Here is a 19,326-nt window from a genome sequence, read left to right on the forward strand (position 1 = left end):
TTCGCTTATTCAACCCTCCCCACATCCCTGTCTACCTTTGGCAAGGTACTGATTTTTTTATTTTTTACTGTCTTTAAAGTTCAGTCTTTCCCAAAATTTCATACATTTGAGATTACTTAGTATGTAGCCTTTTTAGACTGGCTTCTTTCACTTAGCAGTATGCATCTAAGATTCATCCATATATAAATGCCTTAATAGCTCATTTCCTAATATTGCCAAAAAATGTTCTGTTGTGTGAATGCGCCACAGTCTGTTTATCCACTCACCCATCAAAGGACATTGTGGTTGCTTCCAGCTTTAGCTTTTAAGATGAAACTCTTAAAAACATTCCTGAGCATGTTTTCGTTTGGACATGTTTTCCAATAAGTTACATAAATACCTAGGAATATGATTGCCAGGTCATAAGGTAAGAGTATGTTTAGCTTTGTAAGAAATTGCCAAAGACTTCCAAAGTACAATTTTGTGTTTCCACAAGCAATAAATAAGTGTTCTTATTCCACTTCATCAGCAGCGTTTAGTACTGTCAGGTTCTCTGCACTGTAGCTCTTCTAGTAGGTATGTAGTAGTATCTCATTGCTTTAATTTGTAATTAAGTTACAAATTTAGTGGGATGAACAGGCAGACCCAGGGGATTTTTAGGGCATTAAAACTACTCTGTATGATACTATATTGGTGGATGTATGTCAAGCATTCGTTAAAATCCATACAGTTGTACACACAATGCGAAACCTAATATAAACTAAGGACCTTATTAAAACTATATCACTATTGGCTCGTCAGTTGTAACAAATATACTACACTAATGCAGGGGAACATATGTGTGTGATGTATGTGTAGTGGAGGGCAAAGAGTACGGCAACTCTGTATTCCTGCTCAACTTTTCTGTAAACCTAAATACTACACAGGAAAAGTCTACTAATGTCTACGTAGAAACAACTTTTGAGGAATTTTGCTGTAAAAAGGAGAAATGAGATAATATGTAGAGGGGAAAAGCCAACAGTTTTATTTAATATGAAAATATGTGGTTATACACTAAGAAAAAAAAACAATTGGGAAGAAAAAGTTAATGGTGAAGAGAGAAAAAAGAATTACCAGAGTAATTGGCTTTAGTAGCAAAGAGAGGATGGATTCTGCTGGGTAGATGGGGGAGGCGATTTTTGTAGGAGCAGTATCAGGTGACTCAGTTTCAGGAGGGATGAAAGGCAGCATGGTCCCAGATGCAGGTATAGGGGTAGTTGTAGTGGTAGGAGCTTGAGGAATTCTCTTCTTTTTTTAGTGAAATAGGAAGCAACATGATAAGCTGGGAGTGAAGATGGAGGAGATATTTGAGGAATGAGAATATTTTTATAGCCTGAATATTTTTACCATGCACATGATTTATATTCATAAACATTTTAACTTATTATTTTTAAAAATAAAATATAAAAAATTATAGACTTATTTGCATTTTTGGTTACAGATTTTTTTTTGATACTGCCTATTCAGTGTAGTTATAAGTGACTTAAATTTGGGTAAGTTTAATGGGCAGAGAGGCAGTAGCAGAAGATTCTGTTTTGGTAGAGGAGATCTGATAGGTACACAGTGCTCTAGATCATTCTCTTGACCCTAGTCCTATGGTTAATGTGGTGGAATTTTTCAAACGGAGGACAAAGATTATAGCAGGAATGGCTCGCTTGACAGCCTGGGTCTCCTGTGTTATTCTAGGAGACATCTCTGGATGCCGAACTTATAGTTTTCTAGACCTTTTAGCTGTTTTGTAAATACATAATTCTCTATATTAAATCATACTGTGTGGGGATTCACAGTGTCTGGATAGATAAAATCTGACTTGCATATGCCTCCCTGGGTGAGACTAATTGAAAAGCAGAGGAGATGTGCCCGGAACCCTGGGCCTCCATTGAAGTTTCTTGGCTGAAAGCAGCCAGATTCTTCCTGTGGCTCCAGGTTCTTATCTAGGGAGTAAATGTTTACATTTTGAAGAAAAACAGGCAGCTGTGCTGCTCACATATTTCACCATCTCCTTGCCTCACATGCACTTCACTAGCACTGCTCGCCCCATCACGCAGTTGCCCCATAGACTATCGTCCTAATCATTAAAGCTACACATTTCCTTCTTGTTTTGCACTTGCTCTTGGTGTATCGATAAACTCACAATAAAAGCGGAGACAGAGGACCTTTCAACACTAGAGCGTCTGGTCCCCAGGCCCTCTCTTTCTCCTACTAAGGTGTCTGGAGTCATCTTTTCATTTGCTGTCTCGGGGTTTGCTGGCCAAACCCAACAATACTGTGTTTAAAATAACTAAGATAGGGGCGCCTGGGTGGCTCAGTCCTTAAGCATCTGCTTTCGGCTCAGGGCATGATCCCAGGGTCCTGGGATTGAGCCCCGCATTGGGCTCCCTGCTCAGCTGGGAGCCTGCTTCTTCCTCTCCCACCCCACCCCTGCTTGTGTCCCCTCTCTTGCTGGCTGTCTCTCTGTCAAATAAATAAATAAAATCTTTAAAAATAAAATAATTAGGATAGTTTCTGCTATCTGCAATAGATTCATGACTGGCCCACCAAAGAATTATTATACTCAGTGTAAAATCAGCTAGGGATGAGATCAACAAACAGCTAGAACTCAAAGAAAAAGAAAAAAAAAAACACAAAACAAAACAAGTTTCCATGACCTTTTCATATGAAAATAACCAGTTTTGGGGGATTCTGGTCCAAGATAGCCATGTAGGAAGGCCTTGAACTCACATAAACACACCAGATTTACATTTAATTATAGAGCAATTTCTCCTGAAGAAGAACTGGGGGCTGCTGAACAGCCTTTGCACAAAAGAGAGGACAGCAAAAGAAAATGGCAGGAGAGACAGAGATAGGGTAATGAAGGGAATGCCCATCCCTGAAACTGTGAACTACAGTGGGAGGGATAATAATGAGGGATGTGAACAGATTCTTCTGCCCTGGGGCACAGAAAAAAAGCGTGATTTGAAAGAACAACTAGTTTATAAAAGATCCAACCCTGGAACTCTGCCAAATGGCCAGAGGCACTGCTGGAACTCTCTCAGGGTTGGAGTATCTGGTGAGTGCTGTGGTTTACATTCTCCCTCCACCTCCTAAGTGCAGGCCAGTGCAGGATCTAGAGGCCATACTGGCCTGCTGCCTCAGCAGCCCCAGGTCACCTAGCCCACACTAGCCCTAGACCCTCAGGGGCACAGAATAAAAGCACAGTTTAAAAGCAACTAGCATATAAAAAACCTGGCCCTAGAACTCCACCAAACAGTGTGGGGGGGGAGGCTTTTGGAACTCTGCAAGTCAGAGGGGCTCCTGAGAGACATCGTTTACGCTCTGCCTCTACCTTAATAATCTGAACTGGGGCAGGGTCTAGGTACCCTAGTCACTTAGCAAGCACTAGAGCCCCTGGCCCATACCAGCCCCAACTGTCCCACCAAGGTGGCCACAGTTTAGTACACTGACACCCCTGATCAGCACTCATCACAGCTCCAGCCTTTGCACCAAGGTGACACAGGGGCAAAGGTGACACAGGGCAAAGCATCCTAGAACAGTCCATGCCCACACCACTTCAGCTTCAGCCAGCTTGCTGAGGCATCCCTGCTGCAGAATGCTCTAGGACCTCCCAGCTGATGATGCCCACTTTGGCTCCAGTGGCCCTGCCAAGGTGCCCCCTGTGTAGAGTACCCCCGGACCCCCAGCTGTGCCTCCATCAGTTCCAGCCACCCCACCAGGGCAGCCCCTGCACTGAGCACCCTGGGATACCCTGGTTCACATCACCTTCATCTTCCACTGTCCTGTTAGGGTACATTTTGAAAAGTCCAGGGAACACACTGGGGCATCTTTGTGTAGAGAGTCCTGGAACAACTTAGTTTACACTCCTTTCAGTTTCATTGTCCTGCCAAGGTGCCCTATGTGCATGGGACACCCCCACTTGCACCCACTTCATTTTCAGCTACCCTGGTGGGGCATCTTCTGTGTGGAGAGCCCAGGGACCATAGCAGCCCATGTCTACTCAAGCTTAGTAATCCTGCCAGGGCACCCTCTGCATGGAGAGCTCTGGGGTCTCCAGGCTTGCACCCACTTCAACTTCAACTGTCCTGCCATAGTGCTACCTGCATGGAGAGACCCAGGACCTCCCAGCCTGCACACTGCCTGAGCTCTAGCTGCTCTGATGGAGAGCACAGAGCACCCCAGGACCCTAGCTTATACCCACTTCAATTTCAGCTATCCTGTTCATGTGCCCTCTGCACATAGAGCCCTAAGACTCCCTGGCTTGTACCCACCTCAGCTTTAGCTGTCCTGCCAGGGTGTCCTCTGTGCTTACAACCCCAAGACCCCTACCTGCCAACCACCCAGCCGGCACCCACTTCAGTTTTAGCTTTCCTGCCAGAGCACCTGCTGCATGGTGAGCCCAGGTACTGTTAACACCAACCTGCACCTACTTAAGCTTTAACTCTTCCCAGAGCTTACAGTACATAGAGATCCCTGGGACCCCTCAGCTTTCACCTCCTTCAGCTTCTGCTGTCCTTCTAGGGCACCCACAGAGTCTCAGGGCCACTGCAGCTCAAGTCGACTTCAACTGTGGCCATCCTACTAGGGCAGACCCAGCCCACACCAGCCACAGCTCCTGCCATCCAGTGACACCACACACACAATCTGCATACAGTACAACCATACATAAGACAATTCCTTCAAGACTGAAAGATTCAGCAGTTCTACCTAATCCATAGAAACAAACATAGAAAGTCAAGCAAAATGGGGAGACAGAGAAATAAGCCCTAAAAGAAAAAACAAGAAAACTCAGAAAAATAACTAAATGACAAGCAGATAAAGAATATGCCTAATAAGAGTTTAAAGTTATGATCTTAAAGATGCTCACCAGGCTGGAGTGGAAGAACTCAGTTGAGTCGTTCAATAAAAAGATAGAAAATATAAAAAGGACCCAGAGTTGAAGAACACAGTAACTGAAATAAAAACACTAGAGAGAATCAGCAGTACATTAGTGGATGCAGAAATACAGATCAGTGATCTGGAAGACAAGGTAATGGAAAGCACCCAAGGTGAACAGCAGGGAAGAATTTTTAAAAATAAAATGAGGATAGGTTAAGAGATCTCTCGAACAGCACCAAAGAAACAAACATTCACATTATAGAGGTCCCAGAAGAAGAAAAGAGAAGGATACCCATTATCACCACTTTATTTAACATAGTACTTGAAGTCCTAGCCACAGCAATCAGGGGGAAAAGCCATCCATATTGGTAGGAAGAAGTTAAACTGTCACTATTTGCAGATGACATGATGCTATACATAAAAAACCCTAAAGACTCCACCAAAAAGTACTGGAACTGATAAGTTAATTCAGTAAAGTTGCAGTATACAAGATTAGTACACAGAAATTGCTTGTGTTTCTATACACTGGTAACAAAGTAGCAGAAAGAGAAATTGAGAAAATAATTCTATTTACAATTGCACCAAAAGGAATAAAGTCTCTAGTAACAAACTTAATCAAGTTAGTGGAAGAACTATACTCTAAACTATAAAACATTGATAAAGAGTTTGAAGATAACGCCAAAAAAGTGGAAAGATGTACCATGCTCATGGATTGGAAGAATTAATGTTGTTACAATGTCCATACTACCAATACAATCCACAGACTCCATGCAATCCCTATCCAAATACCAACATCACTTTTCAAAGAATGAGAACAAATAAAAGTAAAATTTGTATGAAACCACCTAAGAACCCAAATAGCAAAAGAAGTCTTGAAAATGAAGAATAAAGCTGGAGGTATCCAATTCCAGATTTCAAGATAATATACTACAAAGTGGTCATCAAAACAGAATGGTAGTGCCAGAGAAGAGACACACAGATTAATAGGACAGGATAGAGAGTCCAGAAATAAAGCCACACTTACATGGTCAATTACTCTATGACAAAGGAGGCAAGAATATACAATGAAGAAAATATAGTCTCTTCAACAAATGGTGATGAGAAAACTGAACAGCTATGTGCAAAAGAATGAAACTGGGCCACTTTCTTACACCATAAGCAAAAATAAGCTCAAAATGGATTAAAGACCTACATGTGAAATTTGAAACCATAAAACTCCTACAAGAGAACATAGGCAGTAATCTTTTTGACACTGGCTGTAGCAACGTTTTTCTAGATATATCTCCATAACCAAAGGAAGCAAAAGCACACATCAACTATTGGGACTACATCAAAATAAAAAGCTTCTGCACAGTGAAGGAAACCATCAACCAAACAAAAAGGCAACCTACTAAATGGGAGAAGATACTTGCAAATGATATATCTGATAAGGAATTACTGTCTAAGATATATAAAGAACTTATTCAACTCAATATCAAAAACAAAACAAAACAAAAAACAAAAACCCAAATAATCCAATTAAAAAAATGGGCAGAGGACTTAAACAGACATTTCCCCAAAGAAGACAGATGGCCAACAGACACATAAAGAGATGCTCAACATCACCAATCACCAGGGAAGCGCAAATCAAAACCACAATCTGATATCACCTCATACATGGCAACATGGCTAGAATGAAAAAGAAGAGAAATAACAAGTTTTAGTGAAGATGTGGAGAAAAAGGAACCCTCATGCACTGTTGGAAAACACTATGGAGGTACCTTAAAAAATTAAAAATAGAATTACCATATCATCCAGTAATTCCACTACTGGGTATTTAACCAAAGAAAATGAAACTCCAATCTGAAAAATATGTGCACTGCTATGTTTATTGTAGCATTATTTACAAGAGCCAAGTTATGGAATCAACCCAAGTGCCCATCAATAGATGAATGTATAAATAAGATGTGGTATATATATATAATGGTATATTACACAGCCATAAAGAAGGATAAGATCTTGCCATTCGTGACAACATGGATGGACGTAGAATGTATTATGCTAAGTGAAACAGACTTATTTTGCTTAGCATAATACACTCTACGTACATCCATGTCATTGTAGATGGCAAGATTACATTCTTTTTTATGGCCGAGTAATATTCCACACACACACACACACACACACACACACACACACACACACACCCCACATCTTCTTTATCCATTCATCAGCTGATGGACACTTGGACTTTTTCCATAATTTGGCTATTGTAGATAATTCTGCTGTAAACATTGGGTGCATGTATCCCTTTGAATTCGTATTTTTGTATTCTTTGGGTAAATAAGTCAGAGAAAGACAAATACCATATTATTTCACTTGTATGTGGAATTTAATGATCAAAACATGTGAGCAAAGGGAAAATAAAAAAGAGAGAGAGGCAAACCAAGAAACAGACTCTTAACTATAGAGACAAACTGATGATTACCAAAAGGGAGATGGATAGAGGGATGGGTTAAATAAGTGATGGGGATTAAGGAGGGCACTTGTGATGAGCACTGGGTGTTTTATGGAAGTGCTGAATCACTATATTGTACACCTGAAACTAACATTACACTGTATGTTAAAAAACTGGAATTTAAATAAATAAGTAAAAAAAAAGAGAGATAAAGACAAATACCATATGATTTCACTTATATGTGCAAACTAAAATAAAGCAAATGAATACTAAACAAAGAAACAAAAACAGAATCAGACCTATAAATACAGAGAACAAACCTATGGTTCCCAGAGGGGAGGGCAGTGGCAAGATGGGGAAAATGGATGAAGGGAAGGGGAGATACAGGCTTCCAGTTATGGAAGAGTAAGTCAAGGGAGTAAAACATACAGCATAGGGAACATAGTCAATGGTATTGTAATAGTGTTGTGTGGTGACAGACAGTAGCTATACTTCTGTTGAACATAGTATAATATATAGAGATGTTAAATTACTGTGTTGTACACCTGAAACTAATTTAACATTGTGTGACAACTATACTCAAAAAATATTTTTTAAAGAAAATAACCAGCTTTTTTTGGCCTTCAACAAATTATGGAAAAAATTTGGCAGCTTAATTTCTTTCAAAATATATTTCCCTCTTAATGATATTTTTTAACTCTTGATATCTGCACAGAATCTTGAGTTTAGAGCCCTAAGACATTTATAAAACTGCATGTGATAAATCATCCTGCTGCTTAAAGCCTTAGAATGGTTTCTTATTTTAATTACAAAAAAAATCAGACTCTTTATATTCACTTCATAGACTCATGTGTTAGACTACCTGGTATTTTCAATCTTTTTCATATTCACTTATTATACCTCAGCCAATTTGAACTTTGTTGTATTCTTCAAATATACCAAGTTAATCACCATCTTCAGGTTTTTGCACTACGTGTTTCCTCTGTCTAGAATGCTCTACCTCCAGATGTTTGCATGGTTGACTGTTTAGTTCATCTAGTTATCAGCCAAAATGTCACATCCACAAGAACAGCCTAGTTTAAGATGGAAAGTCGACTTATTACCCTCACCCCACACTCTCTTTTATCTATTTATCTATACTTTTGTTATCCTTTAGTTTCTGTATCTCTTCTTGAAACCATTCAGTTCATTTTCTATCTTTAATGGCTGTCTATTCCCACCAGATTGTACCTTTAGGAGAGCAGTGACTTTACCTGTCTCAATACCTCTTTCTCCCAGTGCCTGAAATAGTCCTGATAAAATGTTCAATAAACGCAGTATTTGGAAATGGATAAATTAATTTCAGATAAAATTCTCTGGTCTTGATTTTTTAATTCTTTTTTTTCCCTTTAACTAGGCTACATGCTGATTAAACAGCCTCCTCATAGAAGCTTTTACTTCCTGGTTGCGAAGGGTATAAATCAGAGGATTCAACAAAGGAAAGATCACTGTGTGAAAAAGAGAAACAACCTTGTCAGCCGGGAAGGCTCTGAAGGGGCGAGTATAGATGAAGATGCCAGGCCCAAACATGAGAAATATAACAATGATATGGGTTGTGCATGTGGAAACAGCCTTGCTCTTCCCCTCAGAGGAAGACCCATATACACGGCAGAGGAAAACCGCATAGGAGGCCAGAAGGCCCAGGAAGCACAGAAGGGTCATCAGACCACTGTTGAAGACCATCAGAAGCTCCACCACAAAAGTGTCTGTGCAGGCCAGCTTGATGACCTGTGGCACATCACAGAAGAAGTTATCCAGCTGGTTTGGGCCACAGAAGGGCAAGCGGAGGATGAAGGCCACCTGGATAATGGAGTGGATAAAGCCTCCAAGCCACAGCGCCAACAGCAAGGCATGGCAGGCTCTAGGGTTCATGACAGTTGAATAGTGTAGAGGCCGACAGATGGCAATGTAGCGGTCAAAGGCCATCACAACAAGGAGTAATCCTTCCCCTCCTCCAAGGAAGTGCAAGAAAAAGAGCTGAGTGATGCAACTCCTGTAGGAGATTACCTTCTCAGAAAGAAAGTCCACCAGCATCCTGGGAGCCACAATGAAGGAATAGGATGCATCCAGGAAGGCCAAGTTGCCCAGAAAGAAGTAGAGGGGGGCTGTGAGGCCAGGGTCTGATCTGATGGTGAGGATGATGAGGAAGTTTCCAGGGAGGATGATGAGATAGAAAATTAAAATTAGAACAAAGACCAGGAGCTGAATATCTTGAGATTGGGTCAGACCAAGAAGGATGAATTCTTTCACCACTGTGCTGTTGTCATTTTCCATCTCCTCTGCCTGCAGTACATCAAGAAGCAGAGTGATTGTTGTTATTGTTTCTTCCATCTAGAACCTCATTCTTCTCCAACTAAAAATATTTGACATATCTGGGGGCTCAGTCGGTTAAGCATCCAACTCTTGATATGGGCTCAGGTCATGATCTCAGGGTTGTAAGGTTGAGCCCCAGACATGGAACCTGCTTAAGATTCTCCCTCTGCCCCTCCTTCCCCCTTGATCCCCCTTCCTCTATTAAAAAAATTTTTTTTGACATGTTTGTCACATCAGCTAAAATCATGTCTCAACCCTCACCAACATCCTGGGTAAACTCCAAACATTTTGTTAACTCCATACTTAAAGCAAGCAAACCAACAAACAAAAATACTGTTTTCATACCACAATTCTTATTCCCATCCAACCATGCGCTTCTGTAGAACTGCTCTCCACTCTAAGAATCTGGCATCCTACACGTTGGGATTCCTACCTTCCTGGGTCATATGAGAAGGTTCCTAATTGAGATACAACATAACTCCAATTTTTAAGATCTTTGCATTTTTATTGTTGTACTGTGCTTGAGACTTAGCTATTTTCTTGAAATTACACCTCTTTTCATTCACCAAGTCCAATTTTTTTCTTAAGTATTTCCTTTTTTCAGTTCCTGTGGAATTCTTAGTTCCTGCCTGCTCACTCCCTGCCTTGCCCTCTGTATTCTTTTATTAATTATCTTATTACATTACCCTCCTCTGGTCTGGTGTCTTTCTATTACCCTGACTCCAAACTGATCATCAGGATCCCAATGATAACTCCAGTTTTCATGTAACGTAGAGGCAATTTCCTGGCTATGTCCCTGGTTAAATACCACTTATATAGCCACTCCATACGTTGTTCATCTAGCTTAATTAACACTTCTTACATACTCCCAGTCTCCTTCTCTCTCTGATCCCCGTATAACACCCAAGGGTGGAGAGCCTTTAGTCTTTCAACAAACAATATGCTACAATACAAAATTTGCAAATATAACATTTTAAAAAATTAGTTATGTCAATGCATAAAATCATAGCATAGAACAGGTCGAAGTAACAAAAAAGATCCTATAGTCTAATATATTCCTTTCAAATATAAGAAAACTAAGGCAACTGTGGTTACCTAAGTCTAGAATGAGTTTTCTCTTTTGTTCTGATTGACAAGTAGTGGAAGAATGCAAGTGTGTTCTTTTTCATTTAAATAAAGAAATTACTAACACAACTCTCATCAGTGGATGTCCTTTTTTTGTGTACTTAAATAAAAATAATATTGTTAGTCTAAAAATCACACCTTTGTGGAGCCTAGAATTAGAAGATGAGGGAAAATCCAGACTTAAGGCTAAGTTATTGGAGGGAAAATCCAGACTTAAGGCTCAGGCTATTTAGTGGGGTCTCATTTCAGAAGGGACACATGAGATTCATTGAAGAGTGAACATAAAATAGTGTGTATATATATATATATATATGTATATATATAGCATATAATTATGCACATATGTACATATTGCATTTTAATTTTACTCTTTTCAAAATGCTACTTTTTGGTATTTACATATTGGTATAATGGTATATATGTACTTTGTAAATAAACTGCATATACTTAAGGTACATGTTCAAAAAATTTTGTCACAGATATGAAATGTTCTTAAAGTTTGAAAATTGCTAATCTACAGAAAAATATAATGTGACATATACCAGTGCTCCCCTATCCTATTTAAATAGCACAGTTGCTTTAAGTAAGTTCTGTGGAATATGGAGTGCCAAAAAAGGGGGACATCTTTGCCAGAAAATGCTAATGGGTCAGTAATTAGAAAGAAAGACTAGAAGAGACAAGGATGAAGGAAAGAAAGAAGAGGAGAGAAATAGAAAAGCAAAACCCAAAACAAAGCAGTAAGTCTATATAGTGTACTGTTAGGATACATATTTTAGGAAACATTAAAAATATCTGTTTTAAGTATGTCTGAAGCTAGTTGAGTGGATAATATATAGGTTTCCATTGTATTACTTACAGCCAAAGGTAGAATTTATGAAGGTCTTATTCAACATATCAATCAGTATATATACACAGTATACATATACACAAACACCACACACAGGGAAAGTGGGACCTACACAAAATTTTAACTATGCTACCCAAAGCAATCTACACATTCAATGCAATCCCTATAAAATACCATCAACATTTTTCATAGGGCTAGAACAAACAATCCTAAAATTTGTATGAAACCAGAAAATACCCCAAATAGACAAAGTGTTGTTGAAAAAGAACCAAAACTGGAGACATCAGAATTCTAGACTTCAAACTGTATTACAAAGCTGCAGTCATCAAGACAGTGTGGTACTGACACAAAAACAGACATATACATCAGTGCAACAAAATAGAAAACCCAGAAATGGACCCTCAACTCTATGGTCAACTAATCTTCATCAAAGCAGGAAAGAATATTCAATGGAAAAAGACAGTCTTTTCAGCAAATGGAGTTGGGAAAATCAGACATTCTTCATGCAGAATGAAACTGGACCACTTTCTTACACTATACATACATAAAAATAAACTCAAAATGGATGAAAGACCTAAATGTGAGACAGGAATCCATCATAATCCTAGAGGAGAACACAGGTAGCAACCTCTTTGACAGCCTTAGCAACTTCTAGCTAGACACATCTCCAAATGCAAAAGAAACAAAATCAAAAATGAATTATTGGGACTTCATCGAGGTAAAAAACTTTTGCACAGCAAAGGAAACAGTCAACAAAACTACTGAATGGGAGAAGATATTTGCAAATGTCTTATCAAATAAAGGGCTAGTATCCAAAATCTATTAAAAAAACTCATCAAACTCAACACCCAAGAAACAAAAACATCCAGTCAAGAAATGGGCAGAAGGCATGAACAGACGCTTCTCCAAAGACATACAAGTGACCAACAGACACATGAAAAAAAATTTTTTTTGCAGGCTTTCCAAATTAGCTTCTCTATTCGCTTCTTAACTTTTCAACATTTGGGCAGCCATTTGTCTCAACATTCATTCCATCATCTGAGTGTTTATTATATACCTCATTACATCACATAAGTGGTCACTGACAGATGTCCTTTAGAGCTGTTCATGGACACTGGACACCTGACAGGATGGACCTTTGAACTGACCAGATGTAGCAGTTCTTCCATTATTAAATTTAGCAGTTCTTCCATTATTAAATTTAGAATTCTTACAAAAAGAAAATACGTGTATCAGAAGGAGTAATCCATTCTTAACAGTCTACAAAATAAAGTCTATGTCACTCTTAAATACTAATTATTTTCTCTTGAGTGGTTTAATTAATCTGAACCACTCATTAATTACTTCCCATTCACTCATATATATTTTTTCTGCACATAAGTGAACCTGATAAAATGAGATGCTTTACCTTTTTTCAACAAATCTCAGTATCATTCTAGTGAAATGAATATATTTAACAAAGTTTCCAAAATTTGAGGTAATGTCTGTCAGCATATTGATTGAAGCTTGTAAGTTATTTAAGTGTAAATTGGTGTTTTACATATTCTTAAAACTGTGGATCAAGCTGAAGAACGTGATCAAAGATGTAATTGATACTGATGGTAATGGCGGACATATAAAGCACTAAACAAATGTATAGGTCTTCAGCCAGGCAATTCACCCGTCAGTAAAACGAGATGGTTAAATTACTTCTAAATTCCCTAATTTTTTAGGCAATTTAACAATGTAGAAATATCCTTAGTTTGGAACCCTTTTATATGATTTTAATGCCTTTTTAGGATGAGTGAGTGTTGGCTCAGCAATTCAGTAAATGTATGACCCTGGGAAAGTCACCCACCTTTCAGAAGGCTGGCTTTTCATCTTTCACATAGAATAATGTGTTGACTCTTTCTGTCATACAGGGATATAAGGCTCATGGTATATAAGGGTGACGGCAATAATAAGTAACTTATTCAAGAATGTTTAAACCAAAGCTAACCCTGCAAATACATAGATATTAAGAGGTAGCTCTACTGAATGGACATATTGCCATGAGATTCTTTGTCAATGGCTGTAGGGTAAACCCTGGGTGATGGTAGCCACAAAAATCAGAGTGAGTAATAGAAGAAATTGGGGTGGTGCAGTAAAGCTTTTCATGTAAAATTGCCAATGCTGTCAGTTGTTTATATATCAGTCTTTTCTCAGTTTTACAGCTTTCTCTGTCAAAGCCCTATGTTTTGAATAATAGAACCAGAGGCAACAGAAGAAACTCTCAAATATGTTGTGTTATGGAAATTAAGATATCTGGGCTAATCTTCTGCAAAATGATAAAATCTGTTAAGTTTTTCTCTAGAGACTTTAGCCTAACTTTCTGTAGTTTCCTTCCTTTCATCTGTAGTTTATAAGGACAACAAAACATATCATTCATTCGTATGCTCCTTGGTTTTAACACCAGATGTCAATTCTCTGAAGGCTATTGATAATTTCACTTACTTATGATAAGAGAATAAAAGTTTTTGAGCATCAGTAAAGTAATTCTAAGCATCAAGAACATATAGAGATCTCTTAGGGGAAAGGAAGAAAATGCCACACTGCTGAATTTAGGTCTTTGGCTCTGCTGTTCCTACTGAAACTCTGACCTCTATTCCATTGTATTCCAAGGCAGCAGTTAAAGCAGTAGAATAGCTGTATTATCTTCTCCATTGTCCTCTCCTTGTTTCTTGTAAATATGAATCCTACTCCCAGCCCTGGAAATTTCAGTCTCCAGGGGTTTTATGTAATTCTCACAAAGTAGCCATACTTCCTCCCCTGAAAAAAACACAACAACAAAAAACCCCATTAATTGACCATTCTTACTGTTCACAAATATTTGTTCTCACATAGGGATCTTATATTTTGGAACCTCTTTAACTCTTTATGATGCAATGGAGAAAGTGCTTTGGAGACTTGAGACTACCACAACCCTATTGAATATTTCCAAAGGGAGCTATTAGAATGTGAAATACCAGCGCTTTGGAAGGGATAAATATTTTTAAATATGTCACATAATGCCACACTGGATTAATTCTGAATTCTAAAACCAAAATCCTATCAGTGAATGAAATAATAGAATCCTATTTGGAAGCATATTTACTAGGTCAAAAGTAAATAGAAGGTTAAGAAAAGTTCATTTAAATCCTATAATAACCCCCCAAATGTAAATAAGTGATAGAAGATTAATATATATATGAAAAAAGCAAGCAGTGCCAGGATGAGAAGGTGAGAAAAGTGAGGTATTTGCCTTAGGCACAAAAATTACCAGGGTACCAAAAAACTTAATAATGAAGATAAATAACATTTTAATGCAATATCTTAAAAATCACAGTTAATGTGAAAATTGTGAACAGAAAAATCAAAATTTTAAACGAAGACATCAGAATTACAGATATTTCCTTTTGCGGGAGTTCCCAGTATGGTTCAGCATGACAGTTACTGATCCTGTCTTTACTTAAAGTTTGGCATTTATTTTGTTCATCATGGATTTTTTAAATTAATTTTGATTTTTAAAAACACTAAAATAGTGTTTCTCTTTATCACTAAGTTATTGGGGTATTTTTGTCACTCCCTTAGATTTTACACTCAAGGCAAGTGCTTGACTTATTCTCTAGCATCACCATGATCTGGCTCTGAAATCAAATAATGTGGCCAAGTCAGTAATGAGTATGTAAGAGTCAGCATACTGCTGGTGATGAAGACATAATGCTCGTGAAGACTTTGAAGGCATAATTCTTCTTAGAGGAAAGAACTGTTTGGTGTAAGACAGACCATTTACTCAAGGGAAAGTGACTTCCCATAGAGGATGTGAAAAGATATATCATGATCTCAGTATTTGTTGTTTACTCACTTTTACTCTGCTCAGCAAAACCAAAAACGAATACCTTTTTGTTTTTTCCACTGAAGATTATTCAAATAAATTAAGGGTCAGAGCAATTAAATGCAACTTAATATTTTATATCTGTTTTTATTATTTTGCATTAAAGGGAAACCTGAGTTTATGAGTCACTTTACAGTTGAAATAATGAACACACATTTTTGTGAACTGTAATTCATAATCAAATATGTATTTGTCCTAATCTATTTTCAGCTCAAAACCACAGTGTGAAAAGTAGAAAAAGGGGAGAGAAAAAAGAGATAAAGGATGATCACAATATAGAACAGGAAAACAGAGAAAGGAGACATAAATGGAAAGGCAATTATATATTACATATAATAATATGTTATAATTATATAAATAAATTACATATATAATTGTATATAATATATAATTATATAAATATAAATATATAATTATATACATAATAATATAGAATTGTGGAGTAACAGCCCCATCATGGAGTAGGTTAGAATCCTGCCACAAAAGACTCCTAAAAATGTGATATTTTTCTGTAGTTATAATCTGGGACTTCCTCTCTTTTTAATATTCACCCCAATACGTAAGATAAAATTAAGCTGAAGATCTAAACTAATTCTCAGAATGGAGGCTTTTTAACCCAGCTGGGAAAGCATTATCATGTTAGATTTACAACCTGAGAAAAAACAAATGAACAAACACATTTTCAAAAGTTGTATTCTCAGATTGACTTCAGATATTGTATAGTTGATTTACTGATCAAAAAGCATATACACAAAAATAACCCATTATAGTGAAAAGACTGCCAGATAGAAAGTAAAAAGCTAAGGCTGTAGTGCTGGCTTCAATCTATAAATGTTCCATGGATTTGGAAAATAATACCACCTTTCACAGACTGTTATCCCACCTATAGATGGGGCATTTTTGTTTTGTTTTGTCTTAAGATTTATTTATTTGAGAGAGAGCATGAGCGGGAGGGGCAGAGGGAGAAGGAAAGAGAACCTCAAGCAGACTCCACATCGAGCACCCTACACAGGGCTCCATCTCATGACCCTGAGATCACGACCTGAGCTGAAACCAAGAGTTGGTCACTCAACTGACTGTGCCACCCAGGAGCTCCGGGGTATTTTTGGATTTTTTTAAAATATTAATATATGAACAATTTATCTCTATTACTGAGTTTATTGACACTCCCTTCGATTCTATACCCAATTCAACAATCACTTACTGTCTACCATGAACCAGGTAGTATTTTAAGTGTCCAGAATACAGTAGAGACAAGACAGACAACATCCCTGTTCTTTGGAATTTTACATTCTACCACAGGGAGACAGACAATAAACAAGCAGGAAAAAGAACATCAGATACTAATGAGTGTGATAATGAAAATATTACAGTTTGTTGGAGAAATCTTGAGAAAAATACTGCTATTTTAGATGGAGAAATCTTGAGAAAAATACTGCTATTTTAGATGGTCAGGGAGGTTCTTTCTGAGGCAGTTTCGTAAAAGTGAGATCTGAAGGTTGAAAAGAAGCCATTCTAGAGAGAAGTCATCAAAAAGAAAGATCTGGTGTGCTGAGGAAGAGAAAACAGGCCAGGGTGCCAAGAGAGTGAAAAATTTATATACAGAGAAAATTCCTTCCCATCTTTGTCCCCCACCTATAACTTCCATACACACAAAATTCCTAATATTATTATTCTTTGTGTATCTTCCAAAGAGTATTATGCATACATAAGCAAATGGATTGTACATTTTTCCCTATTAATAAACAAATGTGGTAAACATCCCAAAATAGGGGATTATTTAAATACATTTTAATAACAGCATACAATTCAAGACTTCATTCACAGGTATTTAAAATACTAGATATATAAAATATGTAAGCTCAGGTATAATATAGGTTCTAGAATATTTTTTAAAGTTTTTACATGCTGAAAAATGTGGAAAATATATTCCAGAATATTATATACATTCTCTGGCCTTTCTCCTACTGTGTATATTTCTCATCAATTCCTTTCTACCAGTCATTTTTTTAAATTACTGTTATTGTTATTAACATCACATTATGTAAAACTCTATATTGCCCATTTCAAAATTACCCATTCTGCTTTTTACAGTAAAAAAATAATATATTCAATTACTCATTCTCTCCTTCCAACCATTATGGAAAGTCTACCAGAGTGAGTCAATGTGCCAGAGATGAAGTACAAAAATAAGACAAACACTAACCTCAAGGAAGACAGAAAATTGTGAATAATGCACAAGAATTTAAATAATCGTGAGATGTTTTGTTAAAGAACAATGCTTAGGGTATCATAAGAGCAAAGAGAAGTGAACACAGTGTGGGGCATTAGAAATATTTCAAGAAGGAAGAAGCATTATAGCTGGGTCTAGATTGAAATATTCACTAGAGAGTGGTAAAAGGAGAGAACGGAAAGTGCAAAAGCATCAAAGAATCAGAACTGTGCATGTGCAGAAATAGTAACAGACAAGATTGGAAAAACAAGGTAATTGCTAAGAGTAGTTGTATTTGATTAAGTTTGTAATTCAGCAAAAGGAAATTCAGGAAATACCCATGAGAGTGCTGTTTCACACTGTATGTAAGGAATATATATAGCTGACTTGATAAAATTTACAACGTCTCAGCATGTTGTTTATATATCCTATAGATACATCATCAGAGTAAATTCAGTTTCAAAAGTATACTCTTACATTTAAAGTTCAGAATTTATTATGTCATTCAACATGGCAGGTCTTAATCTGATAGATTTTATTCTAGGATATAAAACAAATTTCAACACATTTTTTTTAAAACTGAAATCATATCAAATATGTTCTTGGACCACAATGAAATTAAACTAGAAATATATTAGGCTAATTCCCAAATATTCAAGAAAGAAACACACTCTAAATAACCCCTTGAGTAAGAAAGTCAAAGAGATTAGAAAATAGTTTTAATTGAATGAAAATGAAAACACAATTTCTAAATATATGCAAGATTTAGATAAAGCAGTGCTAGAGAGAAGTGTGTAGCATCAACTGAATATATTAAAGGTTTATAGCAAAGGGTTTTGTTTTTGTTTTTGTTTTAAAGATTTTATTTATTTGACAGACAGACAGCCAGTGAGAGAGGGAACACAAGCAGGGGGAATGGGAGAGGAAGAAGCAGGCTTCCAGCAGAGGAGCCCTATGCGGGGCTGGATCTCAGAACACCGGGATCACGCCCTGAGCCAAAGGCAGACGCTTAAAGACTAAGCCACCCAGGCGCCCCTATAACAAAGGGTTTGAATCAATAATCTAATCTTCCACTTTAGAAAAAAGAACAGGAAATTAAATGCAAAGAAAGAAAGAATGTAATAACATAGATACAAGAAAAAATACAAGAAATTGAGAAAATAGAGAAAAATAAATAAAACCAAAAGCTATTCTTTTTGTAAAGAACAAGAATATTCATAAAACTTTACCCAGACTAGTCAAGAAAAAAAAAAGAAGTTACAAAAATGTCAATATCAGGAATCAAAAAGAGGGGCAATCACTATAGGTATTACAAAAATTAAAAGAATATTAAGGAAACATTATGAGCAATTTATGCCAATGAATCTGATAACTTAATTGAATGAACAAAATTCTAACGACATTAACTGCCAAAGCTAATTCTAGAAGAAGTAGATTGAATAAATGTGTATCTATTAAAGATACTCAATTTGTACTTAAACATCTTCCCTTAAAAAAACTCCAGGCCCCGATGGCTCCTCTAGTGAAAACTATCAGACATTTTTTGAAGAAATAATACCAATTCTAAACAA

General features: G+C 37.2%; 1 protein-coding gene across 1 annotated transcript; it reads right to left on the minus strand.

Moving 5' to 3' along the window:
- Positions 1–8,719: 8,719 nt before the first annotated feature.
- Positions 8,720–9,652, minus strand: LOC148110184 (olfactory receptor 4N2-like). Its single transcript, XM_087861284.1, has one exon. The coding sequence runs from the start codon at positions 9,638–9,640 to the stop codon at positions 8,720–8,722; it is 921 nt and encodes a 306-aa protein (XP_087717410.1). The 5' UTR covers positions 9,641–9,652.
- Between the last annotated feature and the right edge of the window lie 9,674 nt (positions 9,653–19,326).

Source organism: Ursus americanus, chromosome 4 (assembly GCF_024610735.1).
Source record: "Ursus americanus isolate L20-20 chromosome 4, mUrsAme1.1.p, whole genome shotgun sequence".
Lineage (NCBI taxonomy): Eukaryota > Metazoa > Chordata > Mammalia > Carnivora > Ursidae > Ursus > Ursus americanus.

What these genes read in the sequence shown, in the direction of transcription:
- LOC148110184 (XM_087861284.1), bottom strand. Translation starts at nt 9,640, where the DNA reads ATGGAAAATGACAACAGCACAGTGGTGAAAGAATTCATCCTTCTTGGT.